This window comes from Chionomys nivalis, chromosome 26, assembly GCF_950005125.1.
Source record: "Chionomys nivalis chromosome 26, mChiNiv1.1, whole genome shotgun sequence".
NCBI lineage: Eukaryota > Metazoa > Chordata > Mammalia > Rodentia > Cricetidae > Chionomys > Chionomys nivalis.
This window is the reverse complement of record NC_080111.1, coordinates 21,818,745-21,840,635: the sequence shown is the minus strand read 5'-3', so window position 1 is coordinate 21,840,635 and position 21,891 is coordinate 21,818,745. Positions and strand designations below refer to the sequence as shown.

At 38.6% G+C, this 21,891-nt stretch overlaps 1 protein-coding gene across 6 annotated transcripts in view; it reads left to right on the top strand.

The window, feature by feature from the left end:
- Positions 1-21,891, top strand: part of Cacna2d1 (calcium voltage-gated channel auxiliary subunit alpha2delta 1) — a 422,605-nt gene that overhangs the window by 390,357 nt on the left and 10,357 nt on the right. For all 6 annotated transcript variants that reach the window (XM_057758274.1, XM_057758278.1, XM_057758273.1 and 3 more), the window contains 14 exons: positions 132-229; positions 2,672-2,759; positions 4,163-4,225; positions 4,878-4,981; positions 5,847-5,933; positions 7,090-7,157; positions 7,773-7,811; positions 9,024-9,095; positions 10,187-10,339; positions 10,444-10,496; positions 11,201-11,256; positions 11,824-11,953; positions 14,411-14,520; positions 14,845-14,927. In XM_057758274.1, the coding sequence (XP_057614257.1) occupies positions 132-229; positions 2,672-2,759; positions 4,163-4,225; positions 4,878-4,981; positions 5,847-5,933; positions 7,090-7,157; positions 7,773-7,811; positions 9,024-9,095; positions 10,187-10,339; positions 10,444-10,496; positions 11,201-11,256; positions 11,824-11,953; positions 14,411-14,520; positions 14,845-14,927 (1,204 nt within the window). The remainder of the gene's footprint in view (positions 1-131; positions 230-2,671; positions 2,760-4,162; positions 4,226-4,877; positions 4,982-5,846; positions 5,934-7,089; positions 7,158-7,772; positions 7,812-9,023; positions 9,096-10,186; positions 10,340-10,443; positions 10,497-11,200; positions 11,257-11,823; positions 11,954-14,410; positions 14,521-14,844; positions 14,928-21,891) is intronic.

Below are 21,891 nucleotides of genomic sequence, written 5' to 3'. Positions count from 1 at the left end.
AGAGATAAGAAAATGGGGGTAAGAAGCTCAATTGCTTGTAAAGCCATCCGACCAATAAATAGTGTTTCTGCAAGCTGTAAATTGTAAGGTTTTGATTTTAATATCTTAAATATTCAAATCTTGTTTTTCAGAGAGTACTGCAATGACCTTAAACTCTCCGATAATAATACTGAATTTCTTTTAAATTTCAATGAATTTATTGATAGAAAAACTCCAAATAACCCTTCCTGTAAGTATATATGAATTTGTAGTATGTGCCTCAGTGATTGTGTCCCAAATGGTCAATTTGGTTTATATAATCAAATCTCAAGATAATTATGACAGTTTATTGGTGGGCTGTTTTATTTACTACATTCATTTTAATGGTAACATGTAGCAATTTGTTCCTTAACTTTTTATATGAAAGCAATATCATTTCATTATTAAGTGAAATCAAGTTTTCAGAGTAAGGTAGTCAGTACTGGAAAGCAGTAAATAGTATGCTCACCCTAGTTCCTCTTATATTTTAAAAGTTTGGTGTGAGTCGTCTATTGAAGATTTTCATTACAATGCACTTGCTATGTAGAGAAAAACATTGAATATGTTATGTCTTCAAATGTGTATGTTTTCATATGGATAGAGTACAAAGAACAATCACTAAATCGTTTTCTTTCCTTATGACTTAGTTTGATCATAAGCCACTTTGTCTAAAAATAGACTTCTGTGATTGCATACCTCCTAAGACAAACTTGGGGAAAAGAGACGGAGACAGTTGTAATATTTAATTTTAGCTATCATAGTTGTCTCTTTGATAAATCTACATCATTAACCCTTGAAAATTTTGCTCAGATGCATAGTTTCTAAGCCTTAACCATCTAATAATCAAAAGGTCTTCACCGTAAAAATGACTTAGGAGGCTTCTACCTGGAACAATTCGAGTGAGAGCTAAGTGAGGGAAAGCAAAGGTTCTCAAAATTCACCCCAGTAAATAGAATCTGAGAAGCGGAACAAATAGGTCAAGAATCCACTCCCTCTTTTATTTCTCTTCTTTTTCCCTTTAAAAAGTAATTATTTCTACATTTCTATTATTAAAGTACTTCTCTCAGTTATCCAAAGTCAGAAAGCATCCCTCTCAATGCTGCCTCTCCAACCTGAATCGTTATTTTGGAAAACTGAGTTGTCCAGCTCCCCCTCCCCACCTCTTATATAAACAGCTATCAGTGAAGACTATACACACCTTACTTGAATCAGATGAGATTTTTGTCAGGAATGTGAGAAGAAAGTGCCTGTAGATTTTCTCCAGGTTTCATGCCCTGAGAGCAGACAGGCCACAAGAGGCAAAGGGAATAAGCTATGCTCTTTGATCTTGGGCCTCATTTTCTCTTCTTTCTATTACCTTTGAACCTGGGCAGGCATGCTCCTCGGTTATTACAGAAATGACAGCTGACAGCCTGTGCTCTTAAACTGATATTGCTACATCCAAAAATCCAGTTTTTGGATAGTGCTAGTATAGGATAATTCTAACCCTTTCCCTTACACCAAAACAAACACAAAAATGGACGTTTATAGGAATTTCAAGAAGTCAAATTCATGGTCTAATATTAAGTTTCACTATGGAATGTGGAACAGTTAAAGTACACTTTCCTTATTTAAAAAAAGGTGAAGTAGCATGACATTTGTTTCATTTTTTTACTTGATAATTTCATTTACTAATCCTATCTACACATGAGTGAGTGTGTATTGCATATATCTACATACATGTATTAACTGAAGCCACCATATTGAGCTACATAACCAAACAAAACAGAAAAAAGGACATTTCCTCATTGTTCCCTAAAAAGTCATAATGCAGATGTCTTCTTGAATTTTTATCTATCCATTTATTTTTATTTAAGTTTCTTCTTGAGAGTTACATACAAGAGTACTGTATTCAAATCCTTTCCTCCCTTGCCTTACCTCCTTCCAAAGCCTACCACTGCTACTCCCTCTTAAGTTCATGACCTCTTCTTCAATCACTAGTGTAATATATGTATGAATGCAGATATATGTTAAGTATATCTTCATTTGTATATATGTAAGTATACATATCTACTTATTTGTGTATGTAAATACTTAAGATATATCTCTAATATGCAAATCTTTGTATATATGTACACATAATATATTTGCAAATACAAGTCACACATACAACTTCTTGTATCCTGTTAGTGTGTTGCTCCTATGTATATATGTTTAGGACTGATCACTAGGAACAGGAAATCCTGTCAGGGGCTTGTCCCTGGAGAAGTCTGAGTCTCTGTCTCTCGGCAGCCGCCTATAGTTCTTCATCAGCGGGGCCTTGTAAAGCTTCCCCTATGCGTGTTGGCATTGCAACTATCGCTGTCTTTGCGCAGTTCCTGGTTGGGCCACATTGTTGGTCAGTTTCCATACGTGCCATTTCCTTGTCATGTCTACAAGCAGATGTCTTTCGATAAAGCACTTTCTCTCCTTAGCAACTGGCTTTCAAAATACTAATCCATTCGTGGCCCCAGTGTGGCGGATAAGATTAATGATGCAGAAAATGCACAACTTACATGGACTATTCCTGCAAAGCTACTCAACTGTTGTGAAAGTGGTACATATATTTGTTGCATTGTTATTTGAATTAAAAAACTATGTGAGTTTAATCAAAGATACTATTTTTCTGTGTTAGGTAATGCAGATTTGATTAATAGAATCTTGCTGGATGCTGGTTTTACAAATGAACTTGTCCAAAATTACTGGAGTAAGCAGAAAAATATGTAAGTATTTGTTCTTTTTAATAGATAATGCTCATAAATTCAGTTAGTTTATATAGCTTCAGAAGTGATTTCTCAGGAAATCATTTTACAATTGTCCATCATTTGTATTTTCAGTTGTGTGTGTCATTCAGTGGTAATATTGGCCATTTGTGAGCATTTACATGACTAAAACACATTAAATAGGCATGGTTGTGTATGTGTATTTGTGTGAATTAGTGTTTTCAGTGAATGCTTAGTTGACTCTCTCCTGACACACGCTGCTCTCTTCCTCAAGAGTTGAGACATTGCAGCGTGCTTCTCTCATCTCCGTTTGTTTCCAGTCAATCACAGCGCTTCCCTCTTCTTCGTAATCAAGATCCTAAAATATCATTTCCCAGCAGTTACAGCAGCCAAGTTTTGTGCCTTTAGTGATTTCCTTCCTGGTTCCCAGTTTCAAGTTTGTTTCCCCTACACGGGTTTCCTGCCGCAGTCCTGTTTCTAAAGCGCTTTAGTGTAGAGATAAAGATGAAGCTTGAAGGCAGGCATGCTGGTCCATGCGGAGAATCTCAGCACTTAGGAAATGAGGCCGGGGCAGCACAGGTGTAAGGTCAGTGTTGTGATAGGTGGCAGGCTGCGTCCCGCCACCTGGCTAGCTTTACCCGAAATAATTACACAGAAACTGTATTCTTTTAAACACTGCTTGGCCCATTTGCTCTAGCCTCTTACTGGCTAGCTCTCACATCTTGATTAACCCACCTCCATCAATCTGTGTAGCACCACGAGGTGGTGGCACACCAGGAAAGATCCTAACCTGCGCCCATCTTGGAGAGGAGACCTATGGCGACTGCCCAGAGAGGAGAGGCATGGCATCTGCCTCACTGCCTTCTTCCCAGCATTCTGTTCTGTCTTCCCTGCCTACCTAATTTTCTGTCCTATCAAAGGCCAAGCAGTTTCTTTATTAATTAACCAATAGACAAATGACCCACCTCCATCAGGTCAGCCTTGGCATAGATCAAATTCTATCTCAGAGAGCTGGGAGGGGCAGTTCTTAAGCATGAATTTCCAAACCACTCATAGGCGGTCCCTTTAAGGAAACTCATCCCGGAGAATCGACTTCCTCTCCCTGTATCTTACGCCACTCTCACAACATCAGGCTCCTTCCTAGCTTCCCCTTTTCTCTATACACGGATGTCCTCTGTATTCCCTGCCCGTCAGTCGTCAAAGGACAACTCCATCCTTCTTTCCACTATGGTGACTCTTAAGTATACCAACCCTGAGCGCTTAATGTCATAGATCATTCTCCTGCCATTCCGTGTGTGTTGATAGGTGTAATGTGCTCTCCTTGACTTCCCTTTGTACTGTGAGCACCCAGCCTGGCATCTTAGCGCGTTCTTTCACGTGCCTCCTTTTATCTTCTATTTTAGCAAAGGAGTGAAAGCCCGCTTCGTGGTGACTGATGGTGGGATTACAAGAGTTTATCCCAAAGAGTAAGTTCAAATAACCTCTGTAAAAACGAGTTCATTGCCACAGCCCGTGCCAAGGATCTGCTGGTTGCCATGTAAGGAAGCTATTCTCTGGGAAAACTGATCATCGTTAGTAGATTAAATTGCACTATTGTTTAAAGTGTTTATGTTAATAAAATATTCCATTCCCCTGGACAATATTATTATAGGGTGTTGCAATGGCAGTTGCTAGTCATATTTGTATATATTCATTACAAAATTTAGGAGAGGTTGAAAGCAATATTTCCTTTATGTAGATACAGTCCAAATGGGCTTTATGACCATACTGGGACCGAGAGCAGAATTAGCTTAGCACAATCCTTACTTACATTGGTTTTTCATCCCTCGTGTCTCTTGTTATCTTAAGAACAGTTCCTGCAGTGGGCTGAATAGATACCAGGCTTATTAATACTAATTAACGGACTTAACTTTAATTTCTCAACTGAGAGTCAGCTTTTCCTCATTCTGATTATGCTGATATATTGCTTAGTAATGAGTATCAGTTATGCTATCCATACTTGACTTCCTTAGGCATACCTGAATAGCAGATATGTCTTTAGAAATATATTTCCATGAAGGGAACTCAGATTATCATGTGCTTAAGGAATATAAATGAGGAGAGCCATTTCCTCCCTAGGGCTGGAGAGAACTGGCAGGAAAACCCAGAGACGTATGAGGACAGCTTCTACAAGCGGAGCCTGGATAATGATAACTATGTCTTCACCGCGCCGTACTTCAACAGTGAGTAGGCTTTGGAATCCGTATTTCTCAGTTCCTTTTCTATCTTAAAGCAAATATTTTGCCTGGTCCCTCTCCCTTCAAATCAATATATTTTGTTAACCTGCCTAGAATAGTCATTATTTAGCCTATAATATATACAAGAGATTGGGGAAATAGAAAAGAAGCATGCATTTGGATGAAGAAATAGAATGCATACACATGAAGAAGTCATCCAGCAATGCAGGGCTGGAATCTGTGCAGGCATGCACAGTAAGTAAGAACATATGGAGCTAATCCCATGTATTTCAACTACTACATTCAGACATTGCTAATGACATAGGTTGGTGTATAGAGATGAATTGTATCTTATCTGCGGTAATGGTATAATTTGCTATCTATAATAAATAGTAATCCATCTTTTAATATAATTTATATGATTCTTTGCTGCCCTGCCACAAAACCCTCTTGAGTTCATCCCTTCAGTCTCTGTGTACGTAGCTACTTTATTCCTCTCATTTCAAAAATGAGGAAACTGAAATCCATGTTTTCAGAGTTGTATACACAGACATACATCTTGCATAAGGCAAAGCCTGCTTTGTGACTCCAAGATCATTCTTTCCATTTCCCTCCAAAAGCTTCGCCAACATTTTAAAATATTCCATGACTGTGATTGGACCGTGCATCCATTATATTATGGAAGCAGATGAAATCAAGTTGAGTAATTCATAACAATAAATGAATAAATAAAAGTCAGCTCTGGATTCTTCAAACTTCTTTGATATTTGCAGAAAGAAAAGGAATATCAAAACCTCTTTATATGTAGAATGACCATTCAAAGGCTCAGAACTATGATTCATCTAGATTAGTCTGTTTGCTTTTCTTTTAGAAAGTGGACCGGGCGCATATGAATCTGGCATTATGGTAAGCAAAGCTGTAGAACTGTATATCCAAGGAAAACTTCTTAAGCCTGCAGGTAAGCATGCATTGTGTGTACAGGAGACCACAGTTAAATAAAATACTACATTTCATCATAAACAGGAAACATTTATTTGGAAGATCAAAATTTAAATCTGGGATAGATCTTGCGATGCTGCTCTGTCAGTATCTCCTGTTTCCAAACACAGGAAAGACTGGTGCCAAGGTCGGACATGTTTGTAATCATTTAAACATGAAATAACGTTTACATACCTGTATACTAGACTACTATGTAGCTGCTGAAAACAGGGCTGGGTCTGTCTAAAACTGTTCAGCTGTTTGGAAAAACATGAAATCAACCAGGCAATCAAAGCAGACCAGTGCAAATGAGAATTAGAAGTGGGCTGGAGTCAGTGCATACAATAAAATAAGATCTAGCCCAGTGGAATTTTTCGTTAGATGGCCCAATATTGTTTGCACTTATAGTTAGAGAGACCAGATGGAAAGGGGAGGGGGAGCAGCAGTTTCTGCTCCTGGGAACTGTGTTACCCTATCTACAGTTCTACTCCTAGGCTTCACTCCATTATTGACTCGCTCCTTCGCCGTTCGCTCAATTGCTAATTTACTTCCTACTTATTGCTTAGTCTCTCAGCTGCTCACTGTTGCCCACCTTTCCCAATAGCTCATATGCTCCTCTGACAACAAATGTTTCTTACGAATCTAATGCTTGAACTGGCAGGGTTAGAGACACCTTTTATATATATTGCACTAATGATCATATATTTTTAATATCAACACTCACCTTTTTAGGTTAGACTATTTTTTTTTTTTTGAATTTTTGAGACAGGGCTTCTCCGTAGCTTTTGGTTCCTGTCCTGGAACTAGCTCTTGTAGACCAGGCTGGACTCGAACTCACAGAGATCCGCCTGCCTCTGCCTCCCGAGTGCTGGGATTAAAGGCGTGCGCCACCACCGCCCGGCAGGTTAGACTATTAATAAGACAGCCCAATTGAGGCTATTTTTTTAAAAAAAATTGCTTGAAATGTAATATATACTTTATGGAATAGTTTAAGACTATAAAAACTATATCTTAATGATTCCAGAAACTTTACTTCTATAAAAATTCTTATTGAATATCAAGTTTATTAGTTAGTCATCGCGAAGATGGTATTATAACAATCATGACTTCAAATTAATTTATATTATTTTTTTCAGTTGTGGGGATTAAAATTGATGTAAATTCCTGGATAGAAAATTTTACCAAAACTTCAATTAGGGACCCGGTAAGATTGTTTTTTTAATTATTCAACTATGATTAATAGTTTTAAAGTTCACCTACTGAAAATGATCCTTATATAGTAGCAAAGTAAACTTCCAGGGTCGCTCTTTTCAATAGAAAGAGGAATTCCCATTTTCAAAGCTTATGTTTTCCTAGGCCATACAATGAAAACTGTCTCAGGCTGACAACTGGAAATGCTCATACAGATTCATATTGATTGATATTTTCTGGCTTTAAAGATAAAACTAGGGGGCTGGAGAGATGGCTCAGTGGTTAAGAGCATTGCCTGCTCTTCAAAGGTCCTGAGTTCAATTCCCGGCAACCACATGATGGCTCACAACCATCTGTAATGAGGTCTGGTGTCCTCTTCTGGCCTGCAAACATACACACAGACAGAATATTGTATACATAATAAATAAATAAATAAATACTTTTTTAAAAAAACCAGATAAAACTAGTATCTTTTTCCTTATAAGCTCTAATTGTTTGCTCTCATTTATATTAGATAAAAGATATTCCAGGCTCTCTTATTATAAGAATGTAGTTATTAAATTAAACTGATTTAAAACTGTGACAGGGTGATTCTAATTCTTTTTTTTTCCTTTTTTTTTTATTCTAGTGTGCTGGTCCTGTTTGTGACTGCAAAAGAAACAGTGATGTAAGCAGATTCTCGAAAATCAATTTGACTGTACTGTGTCTGTTTCTCTTACTTACCAAATAGTAATCATGTCTATGATTTAAAGGATCCAGGAATTTTTTGATCTAATGCTAACAAATTCTGTAGGCATTTTAAAGGTTTCTTCAGAAACCATTTAACCTTAAGGGAAGAGGAAGGGGAAGAGTCATGTCCACATGGACCATGTCTTGTTCAGTACTGGTGAAGGTGGAGTCTTTGGACTACCAGCAACTTTATTTTCAAGAAGTTTCTAAGCAGAGCACTGTTTTCAAATGGAGTCTGCCCTCAAAGAGTGGGAGCCACCTTAGTCCAGGTCCTGAAGGTGCTCTAAGCAGCATGCTAGGGAATCTGGTCCAGGAACTGGGGAAGGATGACACTGGTGACAGCCTGTCTCTTTGTGTCTGTCTGAGACCGCCACCGGAAGAGCAGGCTTCCATCTTTCTGATGACTCCTACTTCTGGGGACCCATAAGCCACACCTTTTATTACTTTCGAGTTTATTTACTTTCCCATCGGCCCTGGTAAATAGTGGCTTTAGAGCAAACTGTTTTCAAATTGGCAACATTGTTTATTGTGCTTTCCACTTGGAAGACAATTCTTTAATCCTGATTTTGTTCAACATAAGCTATTAAGTGTTCACACATTTAAACCAGGTGGAAAGTTCTCTTCTATGAGCATGTTCTCTTTTGCCTTCTTGTGTAAACCTCCCGTTATCCAACTAAATATTTTTAATAAGGTGATGTAAAATAGTTTTTCACATTTACTTTTTTATTTTTCCCTAGTCTATTAAATATAGTAAATTAAAAAAAATTAATATCTTCTTGCTAGTATTATGTTTAAAATAACAAAATTTTATGTGTTACTACATACGCTGGTCTGTCTAGCATCGCAAGCACTTAGAGAACCTTGCAGTTCTAAAAAGACTTGGCTGAGTCTCTTTTCAGATTTGTTCAGACAGTTGACACTGCGACATAGATAGCTGGCAATAGATTATTAAGCCTAGAGGCTTGATATGCACAGCGGTGTGCCCTACATGTATAAGGTTAGTGTCTCCGGAATACATTTTATCTGGAGAAGATGGAGTTAGAGTCATCTAAATTTCTCTTAAGCCTCTTGCTTGATTTCTCTGGATCCTTGCAACAATGGTGGAGCGGCGTGCTAGCCTTCCCGAACACCTGTTCATTTCTGCTCCTAGGTGATGGACTGCGTGATTCTGGATGATGGTGGGTTTCTTCTGATGGCCAACCATGATGAGTACACCAATCAGGTATGAGCCTAGAGTAAGACAGAAGTCAAGTTTCTAAAGTGTTTTCTATGATTAATCTGAAAACCCCTTTAGGCTTTTAGAAACTGATGAATTGTTTAATTTTTGTCGCAAAATAGATCTTCCAAAGATTACTGTAATGTAGACCAGTGCACTCTAAATAGTAAATCTAGCTCTCTTTTTGTAACTGATTTTCTTTTAGATAATAGTAGTCCCCATTAATGCAGGTAACTCAGGAGTTTAAAAATGATATGAGCATGCCTTTAGTATTTTCTCTTTTTTTTTTTTGTTTTTTTGTTTTTTCGAGACAGGGTTTCTCTGTGGCTTTGGAACCTGTCCTGGAACTAGCTCTTGTAGACCAGGCTGGTCTCGAACTCACAGAGATCCGCCTGCCTCTGCCTCCCGAGTGCTGGGATTAAAGGCGTGCCCCACCACCGCCCGCCTTTAGTCTTTAAACAGTCAGAAAATTGCTACAATCAGTTGGTAATGTCCAACTCCAGTCAAGCTAGTAAAAGTGTCTGTCATCTCAATTGCCTTCTCTTGTGTGGTAAGAGAACCAAAATTTACGCTTTGTTAATTTCTGGTATACGGTTAAACATTATTAACTAGCCGGGCGGTGGTGGCACATGCCTTTAATCCCAGCACTTGGGAGGCAGAGACAGGCGGATCTCTGTGAGTTCGAGACCAGCCTGGTCTACAAAGGGAGTTCCAGGACAGGCTCCAAAGCTACAGAGAAACCCTGTCTCGAAAAACCAAAAAAAAAAAAAAAAAAAAAATTATTAACTCTGGTCTCTCTTGGAATCTTAACCCAAAAGACATTCTTCTTACCAGGGACACCTAACTGTGACCTTATTACGCTTAGAAGTGGCTTGGATGTTCATTCCTCCTACAAATATAAGACCACAGAGAACCCCTGAATAATGAGAGTTCCTAATTTCATTTTGGTTCTTCCATATTGCCAGAGTCAGGTTCTCATTAATTCAAATTTACAAGCTGGTTTTCTAGTTCAGTTCCTTAGAAAGTATTTTTTTCTCTGTATTAAATCTCTGTTTATTGTTTGATTCAAAACTACCAAATATCTCTTTCTTTTCCAGATTGGACGTTTCTTTGGAGAGATTGACCCGAGCTTGATGAGACACCTGGTTAACATATCAGTTTATGCATTCAATAAATCATATGACTATCAGTCCGTGTGTGATCCAGGCGCTGCACCAAAGCAAGGGGCAGGACATCGTTCAGCATACGTGGTCAGTAAAACTTGTGGTTGAGCTAGCTAGTTCCTCTCATGGGGACAGTCATGCCAGTGCAGACCAATATAATGAGTTCTTGATATTTATTTTATATTTTATAGCCATCAATTGCAGACATACTGCAGATTGGCTGGTGGGCCACGGCTGCTGCTTGGTAAGTCAAGTGTTTGGTTTTATTATAAATGAAAGAAAAATGTCATTAAAATACAGATTTGTGACAAGGGAGCTATATTATGGGTATTATTCTTTCCTATGAACAGGTTAGAAATATTAGTAGTTATTTTTCAATGATCATAAGAAAGATACTTTTCAATTTTCTATATGAAAATACTGATAGACTCAAAACACTCACCCTCCTCAGAGATTTTTTTTAAGCAATATTTGTTTTTGGTGATCTCATATGTATATAATGCACTTGATTCCCTTCTCTTTTATCTCCCTCCCACTTATCCTGTCCTCCCCTATGCATCTCTTAAGTATCTTATCATTTTTTTGTTTTGTGATCCCCTGAGTTCACAAAGGCCAGCAGAGTGATTATGAGCATGGCACTGTTGAGTAGAACCCGATGGGTTCACCAGGGGGTATACAATCAATGAGATAGATAAGGGATTTGAAAATAACGACACCCCTTCTCTCATAATCCATCGATAGCCAATAGCTCAGTATGGAGGGGTGGGACCCGAAGCTCTCTCCCTTAGCCATGGCTAGCTCCTCATTGTCCAGTCTTTGCAGGCCCTCAGGAGGGTCCTTCACTCAGGTAGTCGTGCAGTAGGCCTTCACTCACGTGCTAGTTTTCATGGAAAACCTTGGAAAGGACAACTTCTAGATGTTTCTCAGTTGTTCATTTTAAAACTCCAGGTCTATTCTCCAGCAGTTGCTCTTGAGCTTGACATTTCCACGGCTCCTTGAGGCAGGTATGTCAATGCGCTGATGTGCTCACCAACACAGAAGTCCATTTTTCCTTTGGAGTGTGACGTCAGCCCAGTAAATTCACAGAGAGAATTTGCATGTGTGTATGTGTGCATATGTATGTGTGTATACGCATGTGTGTATGTATATGTATGTTTGTGTGCGTGTGCGTATGTTTGTGTATGTGTGTGGATACATGTGTATATCTGTGTGCATGTGTGTATGTGTATAGGTACATGTATGTATGTGTGTACACATGTATGTATGTGTGTGTACATGCATGTGTGTGAGCAAAAGAACGAGATCATCAAACTGATACTTTTGATACATTAAAACTTATTTTCCAATGGTTTATAAACTATTATAGTCCCATTGGTTTGCATTTTATAGCTTAGGTATTAATTTATTATTTAGGAACTTTACCAAGCACTGTTTAATGACTGTCAGGCAATTACTCAACAGTAAACCAACCAAACAGACACTTGTCATTAACTGTTAATTGTCTCTGCGAGCCGTGATTCTAAGAAATGCGGCTTCTCCGGTGGTGATGATCTTCTCTTTGCCTCCCACAGTTGAGATGGAGGAGGACGACTTCAGCGCCTCCCTGTCAAAGCAGAGCTGCATCACGGAACAAACCCAGTACTTCTTTGATAACGATAGTAAATCATTCGGCGGTGTCCTGGACTGTGGGAACTGCTCCAGGTACTCTGCTCCTTTGTGTGGTGCAGTCCTTGTTTACCAAGGGCAGCGTTCAGACCTGTCGTAGTCACGGAGAATAACAGAAATTCTCAGTGATCTTTGAGATGAATAGTTGTTTTAAGCTGAAAATGTCCGAAATACTTGGTTTTGTTATCAGTCTCATAAAGTCTTGATAACGTATAATTGTTTTAGCTACAGTCGCATGATAAAGATAACCGCTTCTGATTTTAGGCAGAATGGAGAAACTTGAACGCATTTTCATAAGCAAAGTCAATATTGAAAACTTTGTAACAAAGTTTAGTTATGATAATTTCAATTATACGAGTCCTTTTCATCTATGATAAATAAGAAGGGTTGTAAAATGTTGGGGTGTTCTTTGTCTACTTCTACCCTTCTCTGACATGAAAAATCATATAACAACTTTGATGTGCAATTGAAGGCTCTGAGAAAAATATCTCCCAGATCGTTCTTAATCTTACCATTCAAAAAACATCTTTTAACTACAGAGAAAATACACTTGGCTATAGACAGAAGTTTCTATCCCACCTGGCCCTGCTGTCATTCAGCTCCAAAGAAACATACAGAGGCTTATGTTATTTATAAACTGTTTGGCCTATTATCTCAGTCTTATTAACTAGCCTTTACAAATTAAGTTAGCCCCTAATTCTTATCTATGTTTAGCCACGTGGCTAGGTATCTTTGCTCAGTTTAGCATTCTCATCTTGCTTCGTCTGCGTCTGACTGAAGACTGCATCTGGCCTCTCCTCTTCCTAGAATTCTCTTAGTCTTATTGCCCCACCTACACTTCCTGCCTGGCTACTGGCCAATCAGTGCTTTAGTAAAGCAATACGAGTGGCAAATCAAAGCATTGTCCCATAGCACTTGACTGTAATGGAATAGAGGAGGAAGGCAAGATGGGGGCTTCAGAAGGCCTGAAAGGAAAGTGATAATCCATGCTATGGGTGTCCCTGAGCCACAGAGTATAAAGCGTGGAGGGGCTTTTTAAAAAGAGATGGAGGGCAAGTTTTCCAGAATAACATGAACAGCAGAAAGGAAGGGCACGAGGTAAGGTAAGCATTGGAATTGTTGCTGGAGGCTGACATAGTTAGTCTACAACATAATAATACCTGTTTACTCCAAGGAGTAACCAACAGGCATAGTCAGTATTTTTTTACGACTTGAGTTTGTAAGCTACTTCTTCAAGGAGTTATAGTTTATGAGGAGGAAGGTAAGGGGAGAAGTCAGACATGAACTCTGGGTAAAGATCACTTTTTTAAAAAGTGAGTGTACAGAACTTTCAAGTTTAGAAGCTAGAGGAGCAGCCTGGAGTGGCTGCAGTTGGGGTGTGTGCACACCCCTCTGGCTGTGCACTAATTGTGGTCCTCTAACAGCAATGCATACCTGAAGAACTGAGAGGGTAGAGACTGGTCTAACGCATCGCTTGAAAGCACTCTCACTTAAGGTAGTCTATGTTTTCTCCCCAGTTCAAAAGGATAAGCTAATAAAATTCATTTAAAAAATAAACAAAAGAAATTAGATCTTGCTCACATATTGGTTACAAGGAAAACAAGGAAAACAAAGCAGCTGACACTGGGCATGGAGCGAACAGCCTGATTCTGTCTCTGAGTTCACACTCAGCATGGAGCGAACAGCCTGATTCTGTCTCTGAGTTCTGCAGTGTAACGGTTTCCAACTACAGACACCTGTCTGTATTACCATTAAAGTTAAATGCAATAATGAAAATTTTATGTCACATTTGAAATGCCTTGCTTCCCGTATTGGATAGAAAACATTTGTGCCCTTGCAGAAAACCTATGAGGAGCCTTGCTCCGCACTCTTTCCTGACCTCAGTTTGACAATGTGCTTAGCTGCTTTTTGTTTCCTGCTTTGCCTGCCTTCAAAATAAAGTATTGCTGGTTTATTGCCAATTATAAATTCTGCTATTTCCTGTATGTTTAAAAATCAAGCATTTTTAGGATTTTGGACATTAACTGAGTAGTACTTATTTTGTAATTAGGACTAACAACTTTAAAGATTTCAATCAAAATGGTTTTAATATGACCTTAAAGATTTTCTATTCTTGAGAGAAGGAATGTGTTCATGTTTGTAAGTAAAAACATAATGATCTTGAAGTCATACTCATTTTAGTGTGTGTGTGTTATCCCAGATGGTGATGCTTTGTTTTGGTTTTTTAATACATTGTTTTATCTTTCTTTTCATTAAGAAAGGATCTTGGAATGATTTCCATTCTTCTTTTTCCAAAAGATGGTTTTCATTTAGTGATCTTTCTTTTCTCTCTTTTTTTTTGGGGGGGGGGGGTTTGGTTTTTTTTTTTTGGTTTTTCGAGACAGGGTTTCTCTGTGGTTTTGGAGCCTGTCCTGGAACTAGCTCTTGTAGACCAGGCTCGTCTCGAACTCACAGAGATCCGCTTAGTGATCTTTACTACAATATATTTTGCAGAATCTTCCATGTAGAAAAGCTGATGAACACCAACTTAGTATTCATAATGGTGGAGAGCAAAGGAACGTGTCCCTGTGACACGCGGCTGCTCATGCAAGCGGAGCAGACTTGTATCCTTTGGTGCAGGAAGATCATCTTAAAGCAATGAATACTTAAGTTTGTCACCCTGTTTATTATCCTATAGAGGAAAAATACTGCAGTACCAAAATTTTGGTTGGAAGGTCAGAACTGATGACAGTACTCAGGACCAATGAGAAGTGTTCACTGAGCATACAGTTTCTTACCATTCCGAATACCTGAATCGGTTCTGTTGGCTGAGAACACTGGCATAGGTTGGTTGTGATTGATTTTGGAAATCCATGCATCTCATTGCCACTTTTGACCCATGTGGGGAAGAAGTTCCATCTACCTTGTTCCTTGACAAGCCTCTCTAGCGGACGGTCCAGATCCTTGCGACATGGTGAAGCAACCCAGATACCGAAAAGGGCCTGATGTCTGCTTTGACAACAATGTCCTGGTAAGGGTTTCCATGAGTTACAGTAATAGAAAATAATAGTCACTTTCCACAGGAGGTGTGTTTCATTTTTAACTCATCATTATGTCTTTACCATAGGTTTTCTCTTGAATGTGATAGACTTCCCAGAAAACTAAAATTTCATTTCATTAGTTTTTTATGGTTAGCATAAAGTTAGGAGTTCTTCTGCATTTTCCACTATCTTACTTTCAATCAAAACTTCAATAAACTTTTTAATAGTCTTTGCAGTTCTGTTAAAGACATAATAATGAATAATAATAACCTGTATAAAGTGTTAATCACAGGAAATATGTCGCCTACCTTAATTTATATTCTAATCCTGCAGGTGTTATTTTGATTTTAATTAGGATGTGTTTAGTCATCATTCAATTAAAAACTTCTTTGGATAGTTATTATCTAAGTATTTTGTTATATTTTCTCCTATATCAGTTTTTTTTTAAAAAAATTATTTTGTGTATATGGATGTTTTGTCTGCATATATAACCTTTGTGCCTCATGCCTAAGGTGACCTGAAGAGGCCATCACAGCCTCTGAGACTAGAGTTATAGCTTGTTGTCAGCCATCACATGAGTACTGGGAATCAAACATAGATCCTCTGAAAGATCAGCCTTAACTGTTATGCCAATTCTCCATTCACGCAAACTATAATTCTTAAGCTATATTCATATAAAAGATACTTAGCAATTGTTAAGTAAAGCATTTAGGGGAAAATGAGAGTCATCTCAAAAACAATTGGTTAGGCTTTTACTCTCAGAGAATCTATAATGTATTACAGCCCTACTGTATTACCAGGACTGCCTGTGAGACATCCCAGGACCACAGGGGAACACGGATGCTGGCAGACCAAAGTCATACTAACCACAAGGATGGTGTACTGGCTCTCCAAAACCCTGAGTGTACAATGCTAGCAAGGCACACACTAGCAAGAGCTGTTATTTGATGACCTGGTGTTGACAGAGTGCTACAGACTTGAAGCACACGTTCCTTTTCCTTTCATTTGAAATAGGTTCTACAGTACAATATATTCTGATTACTATCCCCTTGCTATCTCAACTACTCCCAGGTCCTCCACCCCTCCCGACCTTCCCATCTAGATCCACGGACTTTCTGTCTCTAATTAGAAAACACTGAATCTAAGAAATAACAATAAAATAAAACAAACTAGAGTAGGACAAAACAACAAACAAGAAAAAGAGCCGCAAAAAGCACAAAAATTGCGTATAGACATACTTTTGCACACACAGGAATCCCCCCCCCCAAAAAAAAAACACAAAACCAGAAGCTGTTGGCGGAAACCGCGTGCCCAAAACTGAAATAATCACATAGAAACTATATTATTTGCAAAACTGTTTGGCCAGTAACTTAAGCATATTTCTGTCTAACCCTTGTATCTTAAATTAACCCATTTCTATTAGTCTGTGTATTGCCACGTGACTATGGCTTACCGAAAAGGTTCTGGTGCATCTTTCTCCAGCAGCAGCTACATGGCTTCTCCCTGATTTTGTCTACTCTCTCTATATATATCTCTTCTAGCCTGGCTTTACTTTGTTAAGCCATTGGCTGAAAGCAGCTTCTTTATTAACCAATGGTAATCACAGTGTACAGAGGGGACTCCTGCATCACCTCCCCTTTTCTGTCTAAATAAAAAGGTTTTAACCTTAAGATAGCAAGATTACATATAACAAAACAGATATCATGCAAGACTTACAGTTTCAACATTTATATCTACTTTATCTTTTTTCATAAGTAAGGAAAACTATATCTATTTTTTCAACTTCATCAAAGATCCCAGAAGGATATAATATTACCTAAATTAACAGGAAATGTATTGTAAGCAACTTCCAAAACTCTAGAATTGACAGAAACACCTCACTGCCTGGAGAGCCAGCCAGAGTTCTTCTGTAATGTGGGGGCATCCAGTCTTCAGCCTACAGACCCATAGTATCTAGCAGACTTTTCCATGAAGCAGAAAATCCAAAGATCTGTTCTGCCTTGTAATGGCAAAATTCATCAGTTGCTTTCTTCTGTGTCCTACAGAATGTCTGGCAGACTGTTTCATAAAGCAGGAACCCCAAAGGACTGTCTCACCTTTAGGCAAGTTCAGCAGTCATTTATCTGTGGGTTCTCCATGTCGAGTTCATAGAGCCTAATATCAAGCAGTCCATGTAAGACTAAATGACTAAACAAAAACTCCATAAGAAGCATCTTCGATGCCCACTATCCCCTTAAAGTAGATTGGTACTGCCAGGAGCAGATATGTCTCATTGACATGAAAAGTCCTACGTTCTTAAACATTTTAAATGCCATATTCTGAAGGTCTTTGAAAGATTTGAAGAATCCATATCCTTCTGAAATATATCTCTGTACATCTAGAAAACCTAACATGACTACAAACTTGACTATTATAGATGAATATCTAGTAACGTGTATTTCCTAATTATATATTACATTTTTATGTGTTTTTTGATTTTTTTATTTTATTATTATTATTACAAATTTTCACCTCCTCTCCTCCTCCCATTCCCCCCCCCATTCCCTCTCCCCCTCCTCCAGTCCAAAGAGCAGTCAGGGTTCCCTCCCCTGTGCTACGTCCAAGGACCTCCCCACTCCATCCAGATCTAGGAAGGTGAAGATCCAAACAGACTAGGTTCCCACAAAGCCAGTACATGGAATAGAATCAAAACCCATTGCCTTTGTCCTTGGCTTCTCAGTCAGCACTCATTGTCAGCCACGTTCAGAGAGTCCAGTTTGATCACATGCTCCATCAGTCCCAGTCCAGCTGGCCTTGGTGAGCTCCCATTAGATCAGTTCCACCATCTCAGTGGGTGGGTGCACCTCTTGCAGTCCTGACTTCCTTGCTCATGTTCTCCCTCCTTCTGTTCCTCATTGGGACCTTGGGAGCTCAGTCCAGTGCTCCAGTGTGGGTCTCTGTCTCTATCTCCATCCATCGCTGGATGAAAGTTCTATGGTGATATGCAAGATATTCATCAGTGTGGCTATAGGATAAGGCCAGATCAGGCACCCTCTCCTCCGTTGCTCAAGGAACAAGCTGGGGACATCTCCTTGGACACCTAGGAACCCCTCTAAAGTCCAGTCTCTTGCCAACCCTCTATATACATTACATTTTTAAATGAGCTGCAAAAACACAATATCTTAATCAAGAGCAGAAATATATATATTTATATATATAACAAAAATGATATTAAATTTGTATCAATAAACCAAGATCCACACCCATGCAAATATCTATAGCATATCCACCTTTAAATATAAACAAACATTTATAAACAATATTTGGGTGTAGTTCTTTCCAAACTGCTTCCTGCTTTTTGTTGGGCAAAGTAATTTTTGGGGCCATTCATAGCGACCTTTTAAGAGGTCTTGATTCATCAAACCACATTATTTTGGAATAAATCTATAGGGTCTCATCTTCTGTGGAAACAAAAGAAGAACCTCTTTTCCAAAGCAACATATCCTTAGACCCAAATTTTGAAGTCAAGAAACCTTTAATATATATATATATATATATATATATATATATATATATATATATATATTGCTTTAGCTTAGCAGTCTATACAATGAAATATCTCTCTGTACTTAGCTCCTTCACAGTCAAAAAATTCAATGAAAACACAATAATGTATATAATCCAGACTTTCTATGTATATTCTCTCTTTAAGTGACTTATTTTTCTTAATCTATTACTTTTTCTACAAGTTTACTCTGTCTCTTTAAAGACTTTATTTTTTAAAAAACCATTTACTTCTTTTTATAACTCTCTATGCTCTTTCTTCTCCCTCTCAAGCCTATGTATATTTATCTAACACTGTGACACATTCAGAGTTTTTTGTTTTTTTGTTTTTTTTTTTTTCCTGAATCTGTCTGTATTGCTTATCTATAATCCTTTTCTGACCAGGAGAGCTTTTTAAAATGCAAAGCAGCATGGCTAGGACTAAGGCTGTTTTGCCTTTTGGCTCTGCCCAATCCAACATGGCGGAGGTCCGTTCACTGCCTCTGAGACTGCTAGGTGGAAGCCCATGCTTACCACTTCAACTCTGGTAACCAGTTGTCCCATGCTGCCACCAAGTGACTTTCAGCATGCTGCCCACAAACCACATTCAAGTCCTGGGCTTCCTGAAAGAGTCAGAGTTTGTGCTGGGAGCATGACACAGGAAGCAACCATTTTTATTTTTATTTTCCTATGCTGAATCAGAAAGACCTCTCTTAAATGATTCATACCTCTGCTTGCTTTAACAAACAGAGCCCACCCAAGAAAATGCTGCTATCAAAAAGCCATGCTTAACTCTGTTCTTTTGTATGTCTAGAATTCCTTTTTAAGCTTTCTCAGGATTTAGGTGGATATAGTCGGCCATGTTGGTGCACCGATTTGTAGTGGGGCTGCTTGTTCATTTCCCAGCCACCCAGCCACCTGAAATAATTGCACAGAAACTATATTATTTGCAATACTATTTGGCTAATAGCTTAAGCGTATTTGTGGCTGTTATACCTTAAATTAACCCATTTCTATTAATCTGTGTATTGCCACAAGTCTGTGTGTCAAGGTTCCACCATGTCTGTCTCTGGTGGTGGCTACATGGCTTCTCTCTGACTCCTCCTACTCTCTCTATATGTCTCTTCCATCCTGACTTTTCTCTGTTAAGCCATTGGCCAAAACAGCTTCTTTATCAACCAATGATACACACAGCATACAGAGGGGGAATCCCACATCAAGAAGTCATAATACATACACAAAAGACTTATAAGGTTTTAAAAATAAAACAAAACCAAACATAAAGCAAAAACTCTGACACAACTTTATGAGACAAAGAACCTCCAAATATGCCCTTAAGTTCATTTTATGTTGGTCATCTACAGCTGGGTATGGGGCCTGTCTTAAGGGTAGTTTGTTTGTTTTCTTAGTGAAACTCCCTTGGAGAAAACTAGTTTTTCATTTGCAAGTGACTCTTAATTGGAGATAGCTTCTGGGTTAGGGATGGGGGCCTGTGTCTACTTGATCTTTAGCTCTAGGACCCATCATGTACAGACCTATCCAGGTCTTATACATGTTGCCACAGTCTCTTTGTGTTATTATTTAATTATTTTCTTCTCTTTTCCACTATATCATTTTTAATTCTATCACTCCCTCAATTGTATTAATTTATTTTCCTTTTGTCTTAGACAAAATAGAGGGTTAAGCTCACAAAATATTACAACCCATACCTAATATATATTGTTTAATGATGAGTACAACTTTTCCTAAAACTTAGCGCTCTCTACTTTCTACTGCTTTGACATCCAATTATAGTCAGTTAATACACATATATTCAGCTAGATCAAATGTTTGTTTATTAATTTATATATACATATATTCTTATATATATTCAATGTCTTTGCTTCTAAAATTAGCCAGCTTTGTTCACAAAGATGACTTTAATAGATCACTGTCTATATATTTTTACTACTGTCAATGTAATATTATCCAAGTCTCTAATTTTTTCTGTTTTATTTTCGCTCACTGGTTTACATACCCCAAAGAATATTCAAATAGAACAGAGCACTGTCTTCTTGTGAATTGGTTTTTTAAAGACTTGTAGAGACATCCAGGAATTAATGTGTATTTTTACAGTTGTTTTTCCTAAAATACAGCAATATCAGCCTCAGAAATAGTAACTCATTTTCACAGGAATATGTTACACAAATTGATATGTTAATTTAAAACAAGCAGAGTAAAACAAGCTGAATTTTAATTCTCTGACCCCACATAAAAATCCAGATATGACTGCCAGTGATTGGAACCCCAACATTAGGTAATAAATATAGACAGATCGCAGACATACTGGGCATCTACCCTTGCCAACGTGATGAGCTTTCAGATCAGTGGCAGTCACTGTCTTGAGGCAATAAGATGGACAGAGGATGTTCTTTTCTGACCTCCTTGTCACATGCATGGCACATTCTCATAGTAAGTTAAACAGACCAAATTGTTGGTGGGAACAGATCTAAAATATAAGATGTGGCCGCCAGATCTATTTAAGAAGAACTGATATTTTGTCTTGAAAAGGGATTCAAAATTAAGATTACTTTTTCCGAATTTAGCATGGAAGGCTTTTGGAGCGCACAGATATAAAGGCCCCTGCCATTATCTCTATCATACCATCTGTCGTGTTTTCTAGTGGCCTGCTCATGTTAGCCACTTCTCAAAGAGCTGCTTAGGGGCCCCAGAGAAATGTCAGTCATTACAGAAATGTCAATCATCAGCTCGTCATCAACTTCAGTAGTACAAGCACAGATTAAAGTCACAGAGAAGAATTTACAAGATGATGTAAAAGCCCTGCCTCAAATATTCTCATCAGAAGACACTGTACCTTTTTTTTTTTTCGAGACAGGGTTTCTCTGTGGTTTTGGAGCCTGTCCTGGAACTAGCTCTTGTAGACCAGGCTGGTCTCGAACTCACAGAGATCCGCCTGCCTCTGCCTCCCGAGATTAAAGGCGTGCGCCACCACCGCCCGGCGACACTGTACCTTTTTATCACGACACTGATGATATTTGACACCTTCAAGCAGGCTGAATGTATCAGCTGTTTTGGCCGGTGCTAACCGTGTGTTGTTTCTTCAGCGGTAGAGTACTTTCTCAGTGCTTTCTTGCAACGGCACTGTGCCCCTGCGCTGGGTGGAGGCTCACCTAACTGCTAACTGCCAGTAGACTGCAGGAAATCTCCTGCTTGTCTTCTTTGCTGGGCTCTTTCCCTTCCCTGTACTTACTTGCCACTTCGCCCGTTGTTAATAGGATCAAGTTGTTTGTACAAGGAGTCCTGCCAGCTCCACGATGCTAGATCCTAGCCTCATTTTCCTTCTAGTTCGAATGGGCTGTGGATGGCCAGTCACTTCCTCTAATGTTTTTTTTTTTCTTTTGACTTAAAATTTTAGAAAAGAACCCATGTACT